At 40.7% G+C, this 9,866-nt stretch overlaps 1 protein-coding gene across 1 annotated transcript; it reads right to left on the minus strand.

The window, feature by feature from the left end:
* Positions 1–2,227: 2,227 nt before the first annotated feature.
* LOC123935381 (spindlin-2-like) lies at positions 2,228–3,004 on the minus strand. Its single transcript, XM_045996131.1, is given in 1 exon segment — positions 2,228–3,004. A coding segment is annotated over 1 exon segment (777 nt).
* Positions 3,005–9,866: the final 6,862 nt, after the last annotated feature.

Genomic DNA, 9,866 nt, shown 5'->3' on the forward strand with positions numbered 1-9,866 from the left:
TGCTGAGCGAAATAAGTCAAGCAGAGAGAGTCAAGTATCATATGGTCTCACTTATTTGTGGAGCATAACAAATAACATGGAGGACATGGGGAGATGGAGAGGAGAGGGAGTTGAGGGAAACTGGAAGGGGGAGATGAACCATGAGAGACTATGGACTCTGAAAAACAACCTGAGGGTTTTGAAGGGGCGGGGGTGGGGGGTGGGAGATTGAGGAACCAGGTGGTGGGTAATAGGGAGGGCACGTACTGCATGGAGCACTGGGTGTGATGTCAAAACAATGAACACTGTTATGCTGTAAATAAACAAATAAAAATATAAATCAAATTAAATATATAGGAAATAAAATATGAACATCATACAAAACATGACAGCTGGGTGAAATTGGCCAATGGGTGGCCAGCAGGTAGTTTGCTAAACTGAATTGTGTGATGCATGAAAGAAAACTAAGCCTACTATGCTGAGGTGGTCTTGCTTTTTGTATTTATCGAAATAAACAGTTTCAGGTTATGTTGGATGGAAAGAATGAAATAGAATTACCACCTTTTGATTTCTAGAAGCTCTCTGCCTCCCCATTCCCCTCATGCATGGAGTTAGGGAAGCCTGGGTGGTGAGGTCATCTTAAGTCTTTCTTGGAGGGCAGGGGTATATTCTAGTGAAGTGGTAGGTGGGGAAACCAGAGAGTGTTTTGAAGGAAACTTCCACAGCAGGACTGGGGAAAGGCAAGGAGGAAAAAAAGAAGACGCAGACCCAGTGTGTCACGACACAGTATTTCTGAGGGACTTTGTTGGAATTATTGTACACTCTCCCTGCCAGCCATCACCCCTCTATGTGGCATTATACAGTGTAACCACCTGTGGTTTCATGCAGCTGCAGAGAGAAATATGGACTGTCAAGTACTCATCACATCCTAGAGAGAAACATTAGGCTCAATCCTCTACTGGCCCTCCTCTGTAGGGAAGCAAGGCACAGTCCAGTAGGAGAAAAGATTGTGAGAGGACTGCTGTACCTGGTTTCAGCAAGTTTCTATTTTTCTGTTTAAAATACTTTCCAAATGCAAGGTGGGAAATCTCTTAAGATCTAAGTGCCCTTCCCCCCCAAATCCATTTCTCACAAGAACTGTTTATCCAGTGTAGGGGGATTGAACCGAGAACTTCAGGTCCAAGATTTACTGCACCAGGGTCCTCTGGGAAAACTGAGGAGGCTGTTTACAGGCCCCTGCTCATGGGGAGTCAGGTAAGTAAGTGTGTTCAGGCTGAGGCTTGGGGTTCTACATGACAGGTGTGACATAAGTTCCCTGAGATAAGAAAAGCCTTTTAGGTATAAAAGGCTTAACTCTTGAGTCATCCTTGTCAAGATGCCATTCCAGGGAACTTCCAACCCATTTGGTTCTTTGACAGCTGTCGAAGAGCCAGAGAGAGAAATGTGGATACTGCCAGAAGTCCATCTTTTCCCTGGGCTTCCTTATCTCTCATGGGCCTCACTCCCCACACTTCCTTTTCTGTGTTCTCACTTCCTCTTTCAGCCTTTCTTCTTGGAATTCTTTGTTCCTCAGCATTCCTTCCCTTCTGTCTCCTTACTCATGCATAGACCCTCCCTTTGAGTCCTTTAGCCCCTTGCGAGATTCCTGAGAACTTCTTTCTCCTCTTTGCTCTGGACCCCTTCAAAGCTTCTTTTTGCCCCTTTCTTCTCAAGGAGTACTGTTTTCCTCTAAGCCCCAAGATCTCACTCTCCCTCTGCTAATTTTCCACCCTGTCCCAGTGGGTTACCTCTCTCCTTAGGTCATCCCTCTTCCGGGGAACCTCTCCATTTCTGGTCCTTTCCCATCTCCTTCTAAGCAGTCACCTTCCTTTCTCCCTCCCCACACAGCCCATTTCTAGTTCCTTCTTCTCCACCCCTTTCTAGACTAGACCAGCTGATTCCTGTTCTTTTTAAAGATGACTAATTATGATACTAGCCTACGGTTGTCCATAGCCTGCATGTACAGCTGTTCCTTACTTTCATGCCCTATTCACCAAACACACCCAATCTTTTCAACAAGACAAATTCCTTACACACGGTACGTCATATCCATATGCAATTGTATTTTTCAGAACAGATAACAGTTATGCTGGTTAAGATTTGGGGTTAAAAAGGATCCTAAGTTTAAATGCACTGAAAATGTAACATATTTGTGTGTATCCAAAACATACACTTGCTTCCAGAAATGTGGCAAATTTTACCCTAACAGCTAGGACTTTTTCACCAAATCATAAGCATAGATATGGAAGTCACCATCAAACTTGATGAAATACACAGAGGGTTTGGCTTTGACTTGGTGAATGACCTTGCCTGTCCTTTTGGAGCCATCTTCTTTGGTATATTCCACATGTTTACCTATGAGGCCATCTATAACTCCTTCTGGCTCCCTCTCTGGTGGAGGAGACTCACTGGTCTCTGGCATGATACGGAGATCTCCTTCTCTGTAATCATCTAGAAGCTGGTACATGTATAAAACAGGATCCTTCTCATAGGTAATATAAAACCAGGCTTTCATGATTGGTGCTTGGGCTAAGACCATTCCCCTCCATTCATCTTTAGAACCATGTTCACCCTCAAACATAAGTTCCGCAGCTTTACCAATTATGATATTTGCAAGGTGCACATTTCTGACTTGAGAAAATGGCACCTTATCAGGAAGGATTTTAAGCTTTAAAATCCTTCCATCTCTGTGAAGTTCCAGTCCATAGACACAGTCAATTCCATCATATTTGACCAGGTAAAGAGAGGCATTGATAGGCACCTAATCCAGAACAGTTCCTTTCCACTGGGTGATGGGTTCGTTGCCTTCTTTCCATCCATGTGAAATTCTGCAGCCCACTATGTTCCTTTGGGGCTGGGATGAAGGTCTGCCCCTCTGCTTCTTTTGACAGGTCTTTTTCTTCCTCATGTTTGCAGATCCAATGTGATGATTAACAGTTTCCCTTGTTTGCTGCCCTGCAGCCTCCTTTTTGTGAAGGGTCTTCATACCTGCAGGAGGTGGAAAGAGGCTAAGGAGAAACATTTGGCATATTATAGAGTGAGCTCTTCCCCCTCTGTATTGCAAATTCTCTGGGCACCAGGTGCATTCTGCCCAAGGTATTCATATGTGTCCAGCAGGAATACTGGGTATCAAGATACTACTGTGTATTTGCCTTCAGTGTGCTCCCTCCAGGATTCTTTGGCTGTGCTGCAGGATTAGAGAGGAGATGGTTGTAGTGGTTTGAGGCCACAGATGGAGCAGTTTTTTTTTTGCATAATGCCTGATCCTCTGTTGCCATCCTAGAGCCCCACACCAAACACAAATATTTACCATTTCTTAGTCCCCACCCCATTACTCCATTTCTACTAATGTCACTCCCCTAGTCCTGTTCCCATTGCCATCTATTCTTCATCCCTTTTGCCTCCCATCTACATGCCTGGTGTTCATATCTCCTTCATGTCTCTTCCTGGTCATCTCCATATTCCTGCTGAGCACCTACAAAAAATGTATTTTCATGTCTGACTACCTTTGTACATCCTTCAGGTACTCTTCAGCTCCCCCCAACACACACACCACAGTCCCCAAATTACCTTTCTTAGTCTCCCTCATCACCCGTCAGGGGCAGTGACCCCAATTTTCCCGTTGGGCACCCACTAACCCCCATCCTCCAGTTTTCTAGTTCAGTGCCCACCTCCCCAAGTCCGGGGATCGTGGGCCTCATGTGCCCAAATGGGACACCTTGTCGCTCTGCCTCTGCTGTGACCTTGTGGTGGAAAAAGGATCAGCAGGTGATGGGTTGGGTGTTTGCAGGAGCTGAGAGGTTAGGATCCATAGAGGAGAAGCGTGTATTGGAGGGCACTGAGGAAGGTGAAGCGGATTGCTGCAGTGTCCCCAGCACTGGGCTCAGGGGCCCTTAGCCTCACTGCTTGCAGCAGCCACTCTGCCACATCTGGCTGCCACCAGCCTCTGCAGCTGCTGCAGTCTCCTCCATCTTCCCATAGTGCAGCTTCCTGCCAGGAGAGAGGCTTCCCTTTCCTGCGAAACACCGCGCTCTCCCACCCCATCATCAGGACTCACACTCACCACTGCCTTGAACCTGGAAGGCTCTTTTGGCTACCAGCTCCGTCCCCTTCCAAAGTAGGGAGCCTCTGGGCCCACAACATTCATGTACCCAGCGTGCCACCTCTTCAGTTCAGGGCCCCCAGTCTTCTCACCACAGCCCCCACCTCGTTCCCTTGCCCCATCTGCTTTCCATCTTCCAAGAATCTGCCCTTTCTTTACCCTGTGTCATTCTGGAGTTATTCTTTATATACAGAAATCTGCCTTTCCTGTTATTAAAAAGGATTTGCGGTAAGAGGAGAGAAACGTGCCTCAATCTGCCATCCTGACCCAATATCTATATAATTTTTAGTGTCTGGTCATTATCAGACTTTACATCTTGAGGATATTTTCCCTTTTTCCTCTCTTTTTAAATTCTTCCACTGATTACAAAAGAATTGCATGCACAGTGTAGACATTGTGTAAAGTTCAGAGAATTCATTTGAATAAAACAATCCACCTTAAATCCACTTCTCATTCTCCAAGTTTTGCAGCAAAATATTAACACTCTTTATTTCCTTCATCTTTATCCTAAACTCTTAGAAATCTGGGATTAGTCTGCAAAGTCAGTCATTAAAAATTCTCTGTAAAATCATTTTTATGACATTTGAAAATACAGTGTATATAGCAATATTAGAAATATCAAATACTCTTCAAAAATAATTTAATTTATTTTTTATTGTAGCATTTAAGTGTAGAAATAACTGATTACCAGTAAAATATAATTAATTTTTATCCTTTACCCTTTATTCTATTCCTTTCCCCTCTCTAATGCTAACAGTTATCATTCAGTTTTTGTGTATTCTAACAATCTTTAGATGCATATAGGTATAGATTTAAATATACTATATATTATAAATCCTGTGTATGATATTTAATGTATAAAACATATAATAAATAGGACATATACATTTATGAATGGATACTATGCATTTTCTGTCTCATATTTGTTTTTTAAATGTAGTATGGGAAGAAAAATAATAGTTCTTTTTCAATGGCCTGCACATGACATTTCTTGGAGATGACTATGCATCATTAAGACTCGGGTATATAGAGTGCAACTCCTTAGAATATGATGGCTCTAAACTTTATAAAACTAATCATATACTTGGTTACAACTTTATTTAGTACTTCTTTATTTTAACTATATAAATGCATTCTTACATTTATTCAAGAAAGTGTTTTTCCTTAATGGTTACACTGTCAGCAAGTCTGAAATAAAACTGATATGTCTCATAATCTAACTCAGCTGAGCATTATTTTAAACATAAGTTTTATAACATGTTTGCTATTTTTCTGCAGCTTGCTTTGCTACTCAATACTTGTTTATTTTTAATTTTGAAATATTTGTTTTTTAAAATTTGTTATATTTCTAAAATTCATTGTTACCTTTAAATTCTATTGTATAATATACATATAAGGCAATATATGACAATTACTGTATAAATTTTCCAACATAACTTAATCATTTTGCTTTCCTGCCAAAATGTACAAGAGTTTAATTTGCTCTGAAACCTCCTCAGTATTTGGTATTATCACATTTTTTTTTATATTAGCCACACTCATTGTTGTACAGTAACCAGTTTCTTTGTGGTCTTGGTGTGTATTTCTTTTATGATTAATGATGCTGAACATCTTTTTATAAGCATATTTGTCATCTGTATATTTTCTTTGTTAAAATGTCTTTTCTGAATATTTGCCTAAAAAAAACTGGGTCCATGTTTCCTTATTCTAGAGTTTTAAGGGTTTCATCTATGTAATTTGTAAATATTTTCTCCCTATCTGTGGCTTGTCCTTTTACACTTCTTTTTTCTTTTCAGCATAACAGAATTCATTGTTTATGCACCACACCCAGTGCTCCATGCCATATGTACCCTCCATAATACCCACCACCTGGCTCCCCCAACCTCCCACCCCCACCCCTTCAAAACCCTCAGATTGTTTTTCAGAGTTCATAGTCTCTCATGGTTCATCTCCTCTTCCAATTTCCCTCAACTCCCTTCTCCTCTCCATCTCCCTATGTCCTCCATGTCATTTGTTATGCTCCATAAATAAGTGAAACCATATGATAATTGACTCTCTCTTCTTGACTTATTTCACTCAGCATAATCTCTTCCAGTCCCATCCGTGTTGCTACAAAAGTTGGGTATTCATCCTTTCTGTTGGAGGCATAATACTCCATCGTGTATATGGACCACATCTTCCTTATCCATTCATCCCTTGAAGGGCATCTTGGTTCTTTCCACAGTTTGGTGACTGTGGCCATTGCCACTATAAACATTGGGGTACAGATGGCTCTTCTTTTCGCTACATCTGTATCCTTGGGGTAAATACCCAGTAGAAAAATTTTAGGGTCATAGGGAACCTCTTTTTAATTTCTTAAGGAATCTCCACACTGTTCTCCAAAGTGGCTGTGCCAACTTGCATTCCCACCAACAGTCTAAGAGGGTTCCCCTTTCTCCACATTCTCTCCAACACACGTTGTTTCCTGTCTTGATAATTTTGGCCATTCTAATTTGAGTAAGGTGGTATCTCAATGTGGTTTTGATTTTCATCTCCCTGATGGCTAGTGATGATGAACATTTTTTCATGTGTCTGATAGATATTTGTATGTCTTCATTGGAGAGGTGTCTGTTCAAGTCTTCTGCCCATTTTTGACATGATTATCTGTTTTGTGCGTGTTGAGTTTGAGAAGTTCTTTATAGATCCTGGATATCAGCCTTTTGTCTGTACTGTCATTTACAAATATCTTCTCCCATTCCGTGGGTTGCCTCTTTGTTTTGTTGACTGTTTCCTTTGCTGTGCAGAAGCTTTTGATCTTGATGAAGTCCCAAAAGTTCATTTTTGCTTTTTTTCCCTTGGCCTTTGGAGACATATCTTGAAAGAAGTTTCTGTCAAAGAGGTTACTGCCTATGTTCTCCTCTAGGATTCTGATGGATTCCTGCCTCATGCTGAGGTCTTTTATCAATTCGAGTTTCATTGTGTATGGTGTAAGAAAATGGTCGAGTTTCATTCTTCTGCACATAGCTGTCCAATTTTCCCAGCACCATTTATTGAAGAGACTGTCTTTTTTCCACCGTATATTTTTTCCTGCTTTGTTGAAGATTATTTGACCATAGAGTTGAGGGTCCATATTTGGGCTCTCTACTCTGTTCCACTGGTCTATATGTCTGTTTTTATGCCAATACCATGCTGTCTTGGTGATCACAGCTTTTTAGTAAAGCTTGAAATCAGGTAACGTGATGCCACCGCTTTGTTTTTCTTTTTCAACATTTCCTTAGCAATTCGGGGTCTCTTCTGCTTGTATACAAATTTTAGGATTATTTGCTCCAGCTCTTTGAAAAATACCAGTGGAATTTTGATCGGAATGGCATTAAAAGTATAGATTGCTCTAGGCAGTATAGACATTTTAACAATGTTTATACTTCCAATCCAAGAGCATGGAATCGTCTTCCATCTTTTTGTTTCTTCTTCAATTTCTTTCATGAGTGTTCTGTAGTTCTTCGAATACAGATCCTTTACTTCTTTGGTTAGGTTTATTCCCAGGTATCGTATGGTTCTTGGTGCTATAGTAAGTGGAATCAATTCTCTAATTTTCCTTTCTGCATTTTCATTGTTCGTGTACAAGAACACTACTGATTTCTGTACACTGACTTTGTATCCTGCCACATTCCTGAATTGCTGTATGAGTTCTAGTACTTTAGGGGTGGAGTATTTTGGGATTCCCATACAAGGTATCATGTCATCTACGAAGAGAGAGAGTTTTCCTTCTTCATTGCCAATTTGGATGCCTTTCATTTCTCTTTGTTGTCTGATTGCTGTTGCTAGGACTTCTAATACTATGTTTCTTTAATTTTCTCATTTCCCCATTTATGCTTTAGGAGGATGTTCTTTAATCTCCATGTATTTTTGGTCCTTACATTTTTTTTTCTTGTGGTTGACTTCAAGATTCATAGTGTCAAGTATTGAAAATATTTATGGTATTATATTAATCTTTTTGTACTGGCGAGACCAGGTTTTAAACCTAGTATGTGATCTATTCTGGAGAATGTTCCATGTAGACTGAAGAAGAATGTGTCTTTTGCTAGTTTAGGGTGGAATATCTTGAATATATCTGTTAAGTCCATCTGGTCCAGTGTTTAAAGCTGTTTCCTTTTTGATGTTCTGGTTAGATGTGCCCATTGCTCTGAGGGGGAAGTTAAAGTACCCTACTATTATTGTATTATTTTCAATGAGTTTTTTTAACTTTGTTATTAATTCATTTATATATTTGGCTGTCTCTGTTACTATCTAGTGTTTGTTACTTTTTGGTCTTCCTTCAACTCAAAAGGTCCCCTTTAGTATTTCTTGTAGGGTGGTTTAGTGTTCATGAATTCCTTTAGCTTTCACTTGTCTTAGAAACTGTTTATCCCTCCTTCTATACTGAATAACAGCCTTGCTGGATAAGGTATTGCTGGCTGCACATTTTCCCCATGTAGAACATTGAATATGTCTTGCTAGTCCTTTCTAGCCTCCCGGTCTGTGTGGTCAGGTCTGCTGCCAGTCTTACAGGTTTTTTTTTTGTTTTGTTTTGTTTTTATTATTATTATTATTTGTTTATTTTCAGCAAAACAGTGTTCATTGTTTTTGCACCACACCCAGTGCTCCATGCACTACGTGCCCTCCCTATTACCCACCACCTGGTTCCTCAACCTCCCGCCACCCCCACCCCTTCAAAACCCTTTGGTTGTTTTTCAGAGTCCATAGTCTCTCATGGTTCATCTCCCCTTCCAGTTTCCCTCAACTCCTTCTCCTCTCCATCTCCCCATGTCCTCCATGTTATTTGTTATGCTCCACAAATAAGTGAGACCATATGATACTTGACTCTCTCTGCTTGACTTATTTCGCTCAGCATAATTTCTTCCAGTCCCGTCCATGTTGCTACAAAAGTTGGGTATTCATCCTTTCTGATGGAGGCATAATACTCCATTGTGTATATGGACCACATCTTCCTTATCCATTCATCCGTTGAAGGGCATCTTGGTTCGTTCTACAGTTTGGTGACCGTAGCCATTGCTGCTATGAACATTGGGGTACAGATGGCCCTTTTTATCACTGCATCTGTATCTTTGGGGTAAATACCCAGCAGTGCAATTGAAGGGTCATAGGGAAGCTCTATTTTTAATTATGTTTTTAACCTTGTCGGTTAAAGCCATTTTCTTTCAAGCCTCTTTCAGAATATTCTATTCATCTTTGTAATTTGTACGTTTCCCTGATAGCTCATCATGTTCATCTACTTTTTATTGATTTTTGAGGAGTCTCCTGGACTTTTTTTTTAATATATTTTATTTATTTGACAGAGAGAAATCACAACTAGGCAGAGAGGCAGGCAGAGAGAGAGGAGGAAGCAGGCTCCCGGTGGAGCAGAGAGCCCAATGCAGGGCTTGATCCCAGGACCCTGGGATCATGACCTGAGCTGAAGGCAGAGGCTTTAACCCACTGAGCCACCTAGGCGCCCCTCTCCTGGACTTTAATGCCTGTTTCCATCCCCAGATTAAGGAAGTCCTCAGCTATAATATATTCAAATTAATCTTCTTCCCCCTTTTCCTGCTCTTTTTCTTCTTGGTCCTTATGGTACAGATATTATTTTGCTTTGTGGAATAGCTGAGTTCCCTAAGTCTACCTTCCTGATCTAATAGTTTCCTTTCCCTATTCTTTATAGCTTATTTTTTCCCAATGACTTTATCTTCCTATCACTTATTCACTCTTCTGCTTCATTCATCTCCATTTC

This window comes from Meles meles, chromosome X (genome assembly GCF_922984935.1).
Source record: "Meles meles chromosome X, mMelMel3.1 paternal haplotype, whole genome shotgun sequence".
Classification (NCBI taxonomy): Eukaryota; Metazoa; Chordata; class Mammalia; order Carnivora; family Mustelidae; genus Meles; species Meles meles.